The following is a 16,107-nucleotide window of genomic DNA, read 5'->3' as shown; positions in this document are numbered from 1 at the left end:
TGTAACAAAAAGGGAGACAACTATGCACACAGTGTTCTTAGACTGACCTATTTGTAGTACTATGAGTGTACGTGCGGCGTGCCAAACCTAAGCATCAGAATTCCACTCCTCTGCACTACACGGTTTACACCAATGCTCTCACATTTGTAGGAGCAGCCCAAAACAACAACCAATATAGAATTTTTAGCTTATTACTTGTAATTTCATAAAAAAGTAGTATTACCTCATACTTGCTGCATATTGGCAACTAACTTTATGTCATTTGCTAACAGTTTACTAAATATAACTTATCATGATTACTTGTTCAGAATTAGGAATTGAACTTACGAAAGGGTTCCATTTAAGCAATCAGAGTGAAAGACAAAACTACTATTAGCCTATTAGCAAAACCGTGCAATTATCTACCTCCAATATAATTGTTCAAAGTTGCTTGAGAGATGAGCAAATCTGCCATTCTTTGCGTGCCAATGTCATGAAATGCATGCAATCTTGTTGGAAGAAAAGTGGAAGAAAAACAATTTTCTGTCGCTATTATCTACCAACACTCAGCCTCCTTTCACTGGGCAAAACATATGAACTTGTTTGTTTACCGCACATTAAAAACATTCTTGCTATCAGACTATATGCAAATTAATTTAAGTACACTGTTATTTGTGTTAGATTACCCCATTTTATTTTTTCTATATCATAATAAATTATGTTACCCTTACAGAACTACATGGTTATTCTACAATTTAATTCTTTTATTTTACTAATATTTATTTGATCATGCCATACTCATATTATTGAGCGATTCCAGCAAGCTGCTCATCGTGTCTGTTAGTTTTTTGGTGATCTGAGAAAAAAGTGAGGCAAAAAATTTATTCCAACACTCTGCACTCGGAAGTCTTTCATAGGAACATATGATGGAAGTGCTTGAGAAAAGTTAGTTGTTTTGGATGATGGATGGTACAGCATCTACATGAACCAAAACAGATGTTCATTATCATTTATCCTTGTTTTTATCTCGTACATTTTCTGAGCATAACTCTATGATAATATGATATATGTACAAGCCTTACTCTTGCGTGTACATAGATAACAATCAGAAACGCGAGGCAAAGAGCATTATCACAAATGCTGTTCACACATTACAACCTGATTTTGGCTAGTACTTATAATTGGTAAGCTGATATAATTCTTTGCATTGCTCTTTACTATCTTTGCATTGGCCCGTTGTTTTTGCATTGTGCTTTTGTATCACATTGTACTAATGATAAAAACGCTCCCCCAAGTATCTTTTATAGCATTATATAGCGCTTTTGACCCGCTATGTGCTGTTAGCTAATTATCGAAAGCTCATGGCTGTTAGGCGAGTATTGATTTTAATATCTAATCATTGAAACTCAGCGACGAGGCTTCCTGACCACAAACTCTTGTAATCACATGTTACTCCTTCATTCTCTACAGTTGACAAAATGTTTATCAGTTTATCACGGAGATCCATATTCTACAATTGAAAAGTTAGCTCTGGACTTTGTTTTACTTCTTATTCGTAAGTTTTGAGCTACATTCTACTTGTATCTCATTCATATTTCGTTCACCCTTATCTTACTCCTATTTCACCCACTTGTATCTCACTCACTTGTATCTCACTGACTTGTATATCACCCACTTGTGTCTCACTCACTTGCATCTCACTTACTTATATCTCACTGACTTGTATCTCACTGACTTGTATCTCACTCACTTGTATCTCACTGACTTGTACCTCACTCACTTGTATCTCACTCACTTGTATCTCACTCAGTTGTATCTCACTGACTTGTATCTCACTCACTTGTATCTCACTGACTTGTATCTCCCTGACTTGTATCTCATTCACTTGTATCTCACTAACTTGTATCTCACTCACTTGTATCTCACTCACTTGTATCTCACTGATTTGTATCTCACTGACTTGCATCTCACTCACTTGTATCTCACTCACTTGTATCTCACTCACTTGTATCTCACTCACTTGTATCTCACTCACTTGTATCTCACTGACTTGTATCTCCCTGACTTGTATCTCATTCACTTGTATCTCACTAACTTGTATCCCACTGACTTGTATCTAACTCACTTGTATCTCACTGACTTGTATCTCACTCACTCGTATTTCACTCACTTGTATCTCACTCACTTGTATCTCACTCACTTGTATCTCACTCACATGTATCTCACTCACTTGTATCTCACTGACTTGTATCTCACTAACTTGTATCTCACTCACTTGTATCTCACTCACTTTTATCTCACTCATTTGTATCTCACTGACTTGTATCTCACTCACTTGTATCTCACTGACTTGTATCTCACTCACTTGTATTTCACTCATTTTTATCTCACTCATTTGTATCTCACTCACTTGTATTTCACTCACTTGTGTCTCACTCACTTTTATCTCACTCATTTATATCTCACTGACTTGTATCTCACTGACTTGTATCTCACTCACTTTTATCTCACTCATTTGTATCTCACTGACTTGTATCTCACTCACTTTTATCTCACTCACTTGTATCTCACTCCCTTGTATCTCACTGACTTGTATCTCACTGACTTGTATCTCACTGACTTGTATCTCACTCACTTGTATCTCACTCATTTGTATCTCACTCACTTGCATCTCACTCACTTGTATCTCACTCACTTGTATCTCACTCACTTTTATCTCACTCATTTGTATCTCACTGACTTGTATCTCACTCACTTTTATCTCACTCACTTGTATCTCACTCCCTTGTATCTCACTGACTTGTATCTCACTGACTTGTATCTCACTCACTTGTATCTCACTCACTTGTATCTCACTCACTTGTATCTCACTCACTTGTATCTCACTTCCTTGTATCTCACTCAGTTGTATGTGACCCTTTCGTATTTACATGTAGTTTGCTTGTATCTGACTTGTCTGTGTATCTTGTTCCCTTATATTCTTGTGTACAGTTGTACTGCTGTATGACAGAAAATCACCAAATCTAGCTTTACAAGAGTTTAATCTTGTTCAAATAGATTTGCTAATGTTTTCCCCTCGCACTAGATATTTGTGTTACACACCAGGCATTTTGGCGTAGTGGCTGCAACTGTGTGGCTTACACTCTGTAGAAATTTCATTAAGAGCATCTCATGAGCAAATGGCTTCATTCTGAGAGGCTTTGTACTTGAATCAAGAGAAATCAGAGTTCATGTGAAGTAGCTTGTGACCTCAGAAACCTATCTTTCATGGTTAAATTATGACTTTCATCACATTCATCACATTTATTTCTGATGACAGATTGGCCTGACATGTTAATAAACACTATTAGCCTATGTATGCTACACAATATAATAAATGTTTTCACTGCCTGAAAAGTCAATGATAAATAATAGTTACTGGCTGATCGTGTGATATATTGGTGGTTCAGTAGTTTTAGTATCTTACTGTATTGATGCTCAGCTAAGGAGGCATTAAAACAATCAGTGTTAGGAGTAGAGTTGAGCAATCTCATTCAGTTTTGAATATGGCAGCTCCTCATGAGTGTTAATTAGATAAAAACATATCAGATACGTGATTGACTGTTTTTAACTTACTAATATGTATCACACTGGATATGATTACCATCTCGTTCAATGTACAGTCATCGCATGGTCATTGCATTTGTTCCTTTGGTGTAAGCCCAAGTCCATTATTCGATTAGTATGCGTAATGCCAGTCCTTTATATTTGCACAACATGCTATTAGCTTAGCAACATAAACTTGTTGTGTTTGCAAAGCAGTGGATGCTGCTGACAGTGATTATTCTGAGGCATCAGATCATGAACTCGGAAGTCTCAAATCAGGTGACCTTTGATATTGTCATTTAGTTTGCTGCTTAGTTTAGATCACAAGGCTCTTGTAGGTCTAGCGTGTTATTAGGTAGACTGCAATGCAATCTTCTTCATCCTCAATAAAAACACAGCAAATACTATAGATAAAATACATCCTGATACGTAAGATATGAGTAGATGCGTAGAATGACAAGAGGCAATGATATAGAGTGCACTGGAGAGATGCTCAGCTCTTCACCAAGTCTTATCACTCCAAGCTTTGCCTCAACCATCAAACCAACTGTATACTTACAAGCTAGTTCTGAACAAAACTGCTATATATCGCGTAGGAGTTCTTGACATAGCCAGTGTTCAACAACAGCGGAATTAGGTTTTTATAATCACATTCTAAAAGCCAGGATTATCTCCAGTTTTATATCATTCATTGAAAGGTTTTTCTTGTGAAAACCTTTTTTGGCTTAATGTGATAGAAGTTATGGCACCACGTAAAAGTATGTATGCAGCCAAACTTTTACATATGAAGTTAATTTGCTCTTATATTTGCTTCGCATATCGAAACCATCTTATGTTAGAGCACATAGTTTAATAGAAATACTTTGTATATCATTTAATAATATGATCAATATTTTAAGTGATCTCTACTGTAACAAGAGCCATGTCTGAAGCCACGCGAAGAGCGTTAAGAAAAAAGATTACATCTGTGAAGCTGAATCAACATTTTTGTTTTACTTACAAAGTTGTAATGTCTTAAAAAATTTAGATATCATCTTTTGGAAATATCTTCATATGTTGAGAGAGATCCTTGTTTTGATTATAGGTTACTGGACAAAAAATAGCTCTTTGGTAGTGATTGTAAGTCAAGGTTTGACTGTATTGAAAGAGATTGTAAGTAATGTCCTCCTGTTTGTGCATGCATGTGTGAACTATATTATGTGAGCACGTTACTGCTCATAGAATAAATATTTAATTATACTGGAAATGAAAATAATATGTAATTAATTGTATTCAACTGGTTGAATATATTAACATAATAAAATTATTACAACAGCCAACATGGCCAAAGGCATATAATAATATTGAGTGAAAAATGTCCTTTAGTGTGTATTGCTTCCTACAAAACTATCACTGTAATGAGATATACAAATGTAGAATGCAGTTATTGGAAATATACATATAACTGTTTAGTTGCTATTCTTGCGGATACCTGACAGTGTTTAATTAGAGCGGTGAACACTACTAGCAGAAGCGAATTATATACTGCACTTATGATTATAGTGTCATCCTTATTTAGATATTACACTCATGGGAGATAACAGCGTCAAGACGCCACTGTTTTAGTCTTGAATGAGCCAAGGTTACCTGGTTCACTGATTCAGTAGCTGTATAGCAGCTGAGTACAGAGTCTGTGTGGCAATAAGATGGTTGTATATGATTTCAGTTGTATATGACTTCGGGTAACCTAATTGAATTTCTCTTCACAATCTTCTCACCTAACATAAATCTTTCCACTCTCCAGCTATTTATCGCCCTTTCCTTTTCCTGAGCAAGTTAATACCATTAGGTATTAACCTCGTTGGAACTCTCTTCCTGTTAGTAGACACAGCAGCGCCGCCTTTTCCACCCAGACTAGTGCCTTATATTCTTATGCCTTAGTTGATCTCTGGTATATTATCATGTAAATTGTACTTGATCTCACTAAAATGGCATTCTCTACTGAAAAGGTGTAGATATACAGATTCTTTATTAACTCATTTTGTAATACAGGGAAGACAACTCCATGGATGCAATATTAGCGGCAAAAGTTGTTCTGGATTGATCAGCTGACAACCTGCAGCACTATGGGATGTGGTGAGTGCAGCATTACACATTCCATATATTGATGCTATTCACCCCTAGCCTTAGCCTCTTCTTAGAAACCTAGCCTTTGCCATCTTGTCTAATGAACCCATCATCATAACTTCCTTTCCATATAAGCTCATAGTCTTGAAATTTTCAACACCTATTTTTGGTCATCTTGCCAATAATTTTTTGTTTTCTTTTTGTGTGAACAGCAACTATTGTATTTTCTACTAAAAGCACTACTACTAACGCCATAGACAAGCATTGCTGCTAGCTATATTACCCAAGAAGTATGCAGTCTCCTTCTCATCACTACCACTCGAAGTCGCTCCTTTATACATCAAGGTGATCTCTATCAATAGGCTAGAAACATCTCTTTTGCCTGCACAATAAATGTACATGCATATCAGTATGTATAGCAGTGAAAAGACTTTCCTACCACAGAAACACACTAGAAACTGTTAAGAACGGTTAATCTACCCCCTACTTTCCCATTACAGAAAGTAGGAGTTACTTTCCCATTACAGAAAGTAGGAAGGAAAAATTTTAAGAATTTAACATAGTAATAACTTCCTCGTGTGTAAGTTTATGTCAAAACTAGCTATAGATTTGCCTCCCCTTGGTCTGCCCTTTTCATGATGGCTTGCTGGAATGCTGACGATTGCTCATGTTAATTGTCGTCGGTAGAATATTTTGTATATGCGTAGATATCCCAAAATGAATGCATGCTCTGTTTTTATATTTACTGTGCAGCTAAAAGCTAGATATTTTACATGCACTTTCTTTTAAATTCAAATAAGGGTAAGTGGAAAACCAAACATTCAACCAGTTGTAAAATTTGTCGACTCTAATGGCGATATATGCACTACCGCTCATATTGGCAGCAATGCATATCCGCAATCATATCTCATATGATGCAATACTACTAATAATAATAACGCGTTGATCAAAAGATTAAACTTTCTAACTACATAAATATAGCAGCAAAACTTTAGGATTATCCTTGACCCTTGTTACTGCTTATGTCCTTGACCCTTGCTACCGCTCATGTCTTTGACCTTTGTTACTGCTCAAGTCCTTGACCCATGTTACCGTTCATGTCCTTGACCCTTGTTACCGCTGAAGTCCTTGACCCTTGTTACTGGTCATGTCTCTGACCCTTGTAACTGCTCAAGCCCTAACATGCAAAACAATTATAGATTGTCTCACAAGGAAATTATTTTGGGTTAAAATTGTTTTCCCAGAAAAATTTTAATAAAATGTGTAAACTTTGGCAAAGGGACATCTCCTTTAATTTTTCCGATTATTACTTTTATTCAACTCTGATTGTTACTGCTATTAAACTCTGATTGTTACTGCTATTCAACTCTGATTATTACTGCTATTCAACTCTGATTGTTACTGCTATTAAACTCTGATTATTACTGCGATTCAACTCTGATTGTTACTGCTATTCAACTCTGATTGTTACTGCTATTCAACTCTGATTATTACTGCTATTCAACTCTGATTATTAACGCTATTCAACTCTGATTATTACTGCTATTCAACTCTGATTGTTACTGTTATTCAACTCTGATTTTTACTGTTATTCAACTCTGATTATTAATGCTATTCAACTCTGATTGTTACTGTTATTAAACTCTGATTATTACTGCTATTCAACTCTGATTGTTACTGCTATTCAACTCTGATTATTAATGCTATTCAACTCTGATTATTACTGCTATTCAACTCTGATTGTTACTGTTATTCAACCCTGATTGTTACTGTTATTCAACTCTGATTATTAATGCTATTCAACTCTGATTGTTACTGTTATTCAACTCTGATTATTACTGCTATTCAACTCTGATTATTACTGCTATTCAACTCTGACTATTACTGCTATTCAACTCTGATTGTTACTGTTATTCAACTCTGATTATTACTGCTATTCAACTCTGATTATTACTGCTATTCAACTCTGATTGTTACTGCTATTCAACTCTGATTATTACGGCTATTCAACTCTGATTATTAACGCTATTCAACTCTGATTATTACTGCTATTCAACTCTGATTGTTACTGTTATTCAACTCTGATTATTACTGCTATTCAACTCTGATTGTTACTGTTATTCAACTCTGATTATTACTGCTATTCAACTCTGATTATTACTGCTATTCAACTCTGATTGTTACTGTTATTCAACTCTGATTATTACTGCTATTCAACTCTGATTATTACCGCTATTTAACTCTGACTATTACTGCTATTCAACTCTGATTGTTACTGTTATTCAACCCTGATTGTTACTGCTAGTCAACTCTGATTATTACTGCTATTAAACTCTGATTATTACTGCTATCCAACTCTGATTATTACTGCTATTCAACTCTGATTATTACTGCTATTCAACTCTGATTGTTACTGTTATTCAACTCTGATTATTACTGCTATTCAACTCTGATTATTACCGCTATTTAACTCTGACTATTACTGCTATTCAACTCTGATTGTTACTGTTATTCAACCCTGATTGTTACTGCTAGTCAACTCTGATTATTACTGCTATTAAACTCTGATTATTACTGCTATCCAACTCTGATTATTACTGCTATTCAACTCTGATTATTACTGCTATTCAACTTTGATTATTACTGTTATTCAACTCAGCACAGCGTGAATAAAAAACTAGACTGTTTTGCTGCATAAAATAATAATGCTGCTATACAATAGAATCTTAACTTATCAGGTTCCAGCAGTTTTAAAGTTACATCTATTTATACAAATACAATCATGGTATATTCTTTTTTCTTAGCAATGATTTCGAGGTTAGTAAACAAAAAAGTAATAAAAAACCAGCTTTAGAGAAAAATCACTCATGAGGCAAACACTTTGCTGTGATGTAAGATAAACAATTTTTCTACAAAATACACATACATGAATTAACTAATGGTGTTTAATCTACAGATTAGTTAATGGGAGACAAATTATTTAAAGTGCATCATAAGAGGCATTTTATCAGCTCATAAATAGATTAAGAAAAGTTGGCAGTAAAATAAGATTATCACTAGTAATACTAACTGAGTGCTGTTATAAGGCGTCAGTTAATAGTTAAAAATCCTTGAGTAGAGCATCAAATCTTCTGCCACGCGGAGCAAGGCTGAAGTAAATAGCAAAAATACCGAAGAGCTCTGTCTTGCAATAGCTTTTGTGTTCGGGTTAAACAATAATTATTATGCCCATTGGCTTGTGCATTTCATTTCGCAGATTGCACTGGCACTAAAGGGCTCCTTTACATAAAATTGAAATTTAAGAAACTGTAAATTTTTGTAAAACATAATAACACATGCTCTGCTTTCATGAATAAGGATTGTGAATGGCAACTTTTAGATAATCCAGCTCAGAAGAAAACTGATCGTATTATAATTATACGGCGTCACAGCTATTTCCTGTCAATATTTTGCAAATGTTTCTGTCAATTTTTATAACTTGAAAATGTTGACAAAACTTAGTTTTTGGACAAACTCCTCAAAAGCGTGTGAGCTGTCAGTTTACCTTTGAGTATGCCGAGTTATTATTTCTAATAGTCAATCAGCCTCTATGACTCACTATGATAGGATCATCAGTCACGAGTCATGTATTATGTTACATATCGCATATAGTCTTCACGAAGGGTGTAAGCTCTGAGGAGAGATAAACATAACAGTTGGATGAATTGTCGAACATGTCTATAATGATCCAGTGCAGGCAGACCCCATCCGTAGATGCCTCCTAGTAGCCTTATGCTAAATACACTTCAAGTAAATTGTTCGTCGACTTTTAAACGGCCTTCATTTATGCTATCTCTGGTTCTAAAAATTGTAACTAAGAACACTCTTTCAAGCTTTCAGTAAGCATGGCGAACAATAGACCTATAGTAAGCATGGCGAACAATAGACCTATAGTAAGCATGGCGAACAATAGAGCTATAGTAAGCATGGCGAACAATAGACCTATAGTAAGCATGGCGAACAATAGACCTATAGTAAGCATGGCGAACAATAGAGCTATAGTAAGCATGGCGAACAATAGACCTATAGTAAGCATGGCGAACAATAGACCTATAGTAAGCATGGCGAACAATAGAGCTATAGTAAGCATGGCGAACAATAGAGCTATAGTAAGCATGGCGAACAATAGACCTATAGTAAGCATGGTGAACAATAGAGCTATGTAGCCAGAACTTCTGTATCTATAGTAATGTAAAAGTTTAGTTTCAAAGCTGCTCTAGTGCTCATCAACAGAGAATAAGGTTAAAGTAGCGTAACTAGCTGAACTTTACTTCGGTGATAATCCTTCCTTCATTATTATGCTCAGCAAACAACTTGTGAGGCTGTAGCAATGATGAAACCATGAAGTACAAAAGCTTGCTCTGAGAAGGCCAAGGTCGCTACATTCTTCATGACTACAAGCATTGATTTGTATGAGCCCCATGCGTAGTTGGTGTTGGCATAAGACTAACACTTCTACCTGTAAAAACTGTGATTGTTACTCTTTTCTTCCTGATCGTAGAATAAATGGTCTGACACAACCTTTGACCTGAGCGTTTCGTACGAACTTAATAATTTTAATTTTTGAAAGGTCAAATATGAAGACCTGCAGACTGCTCACAAATGTTAAAATTTCATAATTTTACCTGACCGTAATAAAACAGGCCATCTACAGAGTAACTGAATTTAACCAGCATTTAACTGGTTTACCTAGTTAGGCTTCTAGCATCACCTTCTTTAATTTGTTTTGCAAAATCAGGGAGGTGGATGTATCCTGTGTGCCTTATAAATGGTTTCCTTGTGCCGATTGCCCCTTCCCAGCTATATGAGACAAGCTTTATGTGTTTCCCTTAGCTAAATCATCTCAAACTCTGCAATGATCTCAGATCATTTTAAGCGTAGTGTCTTAGAAAGTACTTGAGATGGCTGCATATTAAACAGTTGAATCTGTGAAAATCCTTTCTTTGACCTGCTAAACATTCTGTTTTACCAATCCTATCACAGAAACTTTCATTACTAGACATGCAGGTAAACCTTAAAATAGGTAGAAAATGGAGATATGCAGGTAAACATTAGATGAAGTCCAGGATTGAAGACATGCAGGTAAACATTAGACGAGGCCCAGAAATGAAGACATGCAGGTAAACGTTAGATGAGGCTTAGAATTGAAGACATGCAGGTAAACATTAAACGAAGTCTAGGAATGAAGACATGCAGGTAAACGTTTAATAAAGTGAAATACTGAGATGCAGTAGTACGATTAAGCATTAGATTACTCAGAATTATGTTAAATATTGCTGCCTTCTAAATTGATCATATAAATTGCGAATTTATTGAAAATTATTGCACATATCGGGTGGTAGCATGCATCAGTGTTTATTCCTATTAAGGCATACAAACAGGCTTTTTGCTGCCCGCATTGGGAACATTTTATAATTTGGAGTTGTTTGTCTTTGCACGTTGGTATGGAATGAGTAGCAGTCAGTCAAGCATGCTTGCAGTATAATTAGCTGTCATTATGCCTTGATAGAGTAGTGAATATTCATCTGTGTCTTTTCATTTGACTCGCTTCATTCTGCAAGAGCGAGTGAGCCGTAGCATTGGTATGCGCCTGCCTATTTGCTTCTAGATTGGCTTTTACTAGTGCTCAACCCTCGACCCTGTTCTCTCACTTTTACTGCCTGCCTCTCTCCACCTCTGATTACTCCTCAATGTTGCCACAGGTATTTATTATTCTACACTAACGCGGCATTATATTATCCCAAGCCTGTTCAGCATGACTAGTTATAAGGGTTTCTGCAGTTTATCGAGCTTGCAGCGATAAACTTGTATACGTAAGTGGCTCAAGGCTTCTTTGTTTTTAGCTCATGCGATTTATAGAAATGTCTGAATTCTCTGTCAATTATTCTAAAACTTGTCATATACAGATGGATTAGCTTAGCAGCTCTGTGGCAGCAATTACAGTAGATAAGCAGCCACAACTTGGAGAATTCAGAAAGAACTTTAGATTCAGAATATGACAGAGTAGCTGTGTATGATAAAAGTACTTGAGTATTTTGGTTCCACACGACATTTTCATAGATAATAGATGTTTGTAAGAAGTATCTATAGAAGGCTATAAATAGAGCTATGCAGTCACTAGCACCATGGCAAGTATAAAAACATAATGACTGTTGGACTGGAGAGGCCCATCTCTATCATATCTACCGAGATAGCTATAAGGTTCCCAGAGTCAATCAGAGTGAGCTGATGTATTATGGCTTTCCCCAACCATTAGCATGGTTCATTTGTCAAAATGCGCCGGCGCATAAGTTCTTAGCTTGATCTTCTGAAGATTCTGAGAGACAGTAGTAGCTAGGATCAGTCGTTATTAAGTGCAGCTAACTTCGGAGAGGCATAAAGCTATTTATCGCTCCTCTGGCTCTAAGGATAATCCATGCTCTTATTGCTTGTATCTATGTAGGTGATGCAGAAGTGAAAGCATCATAGTCTTGGCACATTTTTTGTTAGTCTATTTGAGATAGGTTATTAACGGAGGTGAAAGCCCCATAGAGCTGATGGGAGTACACATTTGCAAAGGTTGTGGGTTGATGAATAGAACAGCCTCAATGATCAACTGTCTGTATGCCAAATGATAAGTCTTGCAAGGTGCTGCTTACTGGTCCATGACGATATCTTTATAGTTACATTATGACAGCCCAGTTCTAATAACACATCGTGAACCCAAATCAATGTATGCAGCGCTTTGAGAAGTAGAAAGGTTACTTAAAGGAATCAGACAAACACATACCAATGTAAGCAAAGCCTTTTATGTATCAAAATAACAGTGAAGTTGGATAACTAGCTGTTTGACTAACAACTGGAGAATAAAATGTTGAAGTAGTGAGATTATTTTACCATATCACCTTAGTAGACACCATCAATCAGTTTATCAGTAATATGTTTGACTTTCTATAGAGATGGTAAATCGTAATGGCTGGTATTCACAAATTATCAACTTTTGAGTAATTGGTTTGTGTCAACACAAACATAACAAGTGTAACAACTACACAAGGCTCAATTCTGAAAGATTGATTAGTTACTAATGTGTTCAAAAAAGAAACTAAGTGTCAGTCTCAGTTAGTGATGGAAGTTGAACCCACTCACAAGTTGTTGGACCCAGGAAACTGAGGATCACTCTTTGTCAGTGATGAAAGTTCAATCCACTCACAAGTTGTTTGTCCCAGGAAACTGAGGATCAGTATGTCAGTGATGAAAGTTCAATCCACTCACTAGCTGTTTGTTTCAAGAAACTGAAAGACAGTCTCAGTTAGTGACGAAAGCCAAACCTACTCACAAGTTGTTGGACCTAGGAAACTGAGGATAACTCCCTGTCAGTGATGAAAGTTCAATCCACTCACAAGTTGTTTCTCCCAGGAAACTGAGGATCAGTATGTCAGTGATGAAAGTTCAATCCACTCACTAGTTGTTTGTTTCAAGAAACTGAAAGACAGTCTCAGTTAGTGATGAAAGCCAAACCTACTCACAAGTTGTTGGACCCAGGAAACTGAGGATCACTCTCTGTCAGTGATGAAAGATCAATCCACTCACAAGTTGTTTGTCCCAGGAAACTGAGGATCAGTCTGTCAGTGATGAAAGTTCAATCCACTCACATGTTGTTTGTCCCAGGAAACTGAGGATCAGTCTGTCAGTGATGAAAGTTCAATCCACTCACTAGTTGTTGGACTCAGGAAACTGAGGGCCAGCCTCTGTTAGGGATGGAAGTTGAACCCACTCACTAGTTTTTGGACTCAGGAAACTGAGGGCCAATCTCTGTTAGGGATGGAAGTTGAACCCACTCACTAGTTGTTGTACTCAGGAAACTGAGGGCCAGTCTCTGTTAGGGATGGAAGTTGAACCCACTCACTAGCTGTTGGACTCAGGAAACTGAGGGCCAGTCTCTGTTAGGGATGGAAGTTGAACCCACTCACTAGCTGTTGGACTCAGGAAACTGAGGGCCAGTCTCTGTTAGGGATGGAAGTTGAACCCACTCACTAGCTGTTGGCTTCTGTGTGATCAGTACTCTGCTCACAATACTAATCCTTACATTGAAAATGCTCAAGTTTAGCTCAAATTCAGCTCGGCTGTTTGCTCAGAACATTTTGGTAGCTCAATAGTCAAGCAGTTTCTTGAATGGTCACATGAGAGTCTTTAGCTTTGGCTACGAACCAGTTATTCTGCCGTTAGTCATAACTACTTAGTTTGCAGCATTGTTACCCGCTACAAACAAAAAACATTTCTAGCTTGTTAGCGAATGTTTTCTTTTTTAAACCATGTTTACAATTTTCTTTTTAACAACAAATTTATTTTAGCATATAACAACAAATGCATTGCAATTCTAAATCATTTTCAACCTTCTTAACTTATTCTATTTATCAAAATATGATAGCTGAATAAATGCAGGAGTACAACTAAATTGCCCCTTGACCATCCCCTAAAACGGCGACGTCTTGCACCCTAATTATACATACATACAATTTTATCTACGTTTGACTGGGCAGTGTTTTTGTTGTTGAGCAAAATCACTTGAATTGCTTGTTTATATAGTCTAGCATCTGAGTGGTACACTCCAGAAAAATACTCAACATCAACAAACAATCGCATCTCCGGGTCAATCCGGACTCAAAGGTTAGTCCATGATTTGCAATCAGCAAGCCCTGAGCCAGGTTTGAGTCCAATAGAAGATTGTCATGAGAAGAATGTATTCTAAATACTTTTCTACCGTTTTATTGCTTTGCACTCCAGTTGGCACAGCGAGGTATCTTCTTTCACCTATGATGGGATTACTGGCAGCATACAAATAGCTACAAAAAATAATAGCATCAGTTGGTGGTGGGAGAAGCACAGGCTCATATTGCTGGAATTATTTGCTGAGGAATAGGTCCGAATTAAAGTTGGTAACCTACCAGGAACGCTCTTCTCTAAGTGTGGTAGAGCCGCTGTGCATGCTGCAAAGTTGATCGATGAAAGGTCGATAGGTTAGAAGATCCATAGAAATTGGGTCATTACAATTGTAATACAGTTTTGAAGATAAATCATGTCATAAAGCTATTGCCCATAAATGAAAGTCGGGCTTGAATGATTAACCAACTGCTTGCAGACACTAGTCACAACACCGTCAAGTCACAAATATGGCAAGATTTATAGACGCCCTAGTCTGAATTCTCTACTGTTACAGATGTTGGGAGAAAATATAAGTGACGGATAGCAAAGGAGACACAAAACCTTAGTAGTACAATACAGGTGATCCCTGTGATAGTAATCAAGGTGTCACAAGGCTCTCTCTGTAACTGCTATGTCCTGTGAGGATGTGGGCAATCATGGTTCTCCACCACTTTCTATCCATCATTCTTTTCAACAATGCTTGCTCCATATTTCTGCCCTTTCTCTCTCCCCCTCTCTCTCACTCTCTCTCTCCCCCTCTCTCTCTCTCACTTTTTTTTCTCTTTCTTCTCTTTCTGTACAAGACAGTGAAGTATTAGTACACTAGATAGAGCTTCTCAAAAGTTAACCAGCTGCTAGAAATCAGTACAATTTTGTCTAGAGTCAAAAAAGCTAATGACAAGGAATGCTGTTAAGTTAATAGCTGACAATGCTAGATGTTTTGTGTTCATAGATACATTGAGTAAGATGTTAGGGGTTCGAATAAACAGATGGTGTTGATGTCGTAGACTAGCATATAACTATCCCAACGTAATGCTATGTCCAGATTGATATTTAAAAAATTGATCAGATTTTGGCAGCAGGACATTAACTAATAGTAACGATTATCTAACGCATTCCGACTCTGAATTATGCTGGCATTGCATTGAGGCCATCGAACGAGATTTGGCTTGTTTCCTTACACAAACTATTTGAGCCTGTTTTATGTCTCCATACATAGTGAAAGCCAAGCTCCATAAAAGGCAACCCACTTGAGAAAACATCCAATGGGCTTGTCAGTAAATGTCTTTCGTGATAGAGTTAGTAGAGCATATAATCTAGAACACTATATAATCAGTTGGTAAAAAGGCTTGAAGCTGCAGATACGAGTCACTGGACTAAAAAACCTTGCTCTAAAAATAGTAGAAGATGTGTGTGCTGTTTTGGTCATTTGGTGACAGCTTGTTAAGTTCAAAACTGTCTCAATTTTATGATGAAAATCTCTCTTGAATATCTGTAGTGGTTAAGTGGAATGTACCAACTTTAGACATTTACAAATGGTTGTTATTTAGTTAGATGTTCCCAGCTTCTCTGGAAACATGTGGTGAAAGTAACTATATTTGTAGATATCTCAGCAGTGAGATGAAGCTTAGCACTGTTTGGCTTAAAGTTTCCTGTTTACTATTCTTCAGCTGATCAAACCTGACTGTGAGACAGTATGACCGTGAGACCCTATGA

The 16,107-nt window shown here is 36.8% G+C and overlaps 1 protein-coding gene across 4 annotated transcripts in view; it reads left to right on the top strand.

Annotated features, from left to right (window-relative positions):
- Positions 1-4,898: 4,898 nt before the first annotated feature.
- Positions 4,899-16,107, top strand: part of LOC137391735 (calcium/calmodulin-dependent protein kinase kinase 2-like) — a 36,925-nt gene continuing 25,716 nt past the window's right edge. For 2 of the 4 annotated variants that reach the window (XM_068078269.1, XM_068078271.1), the window contains exon 1: positions 11,268-11,411. Coding sequence is in view for 1 of the 4 variants with exons in the window: in XM_068078268.1 (XP_067934369.1) it covers positions 5,670-5,679 (10 nt within the window). In the remaining 3 variants the exon portion in view is untranslated. Of the gene's footprint in view, positions 5,680-11,267; positions 11,412-14,905; positions 15,014-16,107 lie in introns of those variants that run through there. The other 2 variants (XM_068078270.1, XM_068078268.1) reach the window with 2 other exon arrangements.

Source organism: Watersipora subatra, chromosome 3 (genome assembly GCF_963576615.1).
Source record: "Watersipora subatra chromosome 3, tzWatSuba1.1, whole genome shotgun sequence".
Lineage (NCBI taxonomy): Eukaryota > Metazoa > Bryozoa > Gymnolaemata > Cheilostomatida > Watersiporidae > Watersipora > Watersipora subatra.
The sequence above is the reverse complement of the archived record's forward strand: the minus strand, read 5'-3'. Positions and strand labels throughout refer to the sequence as shown.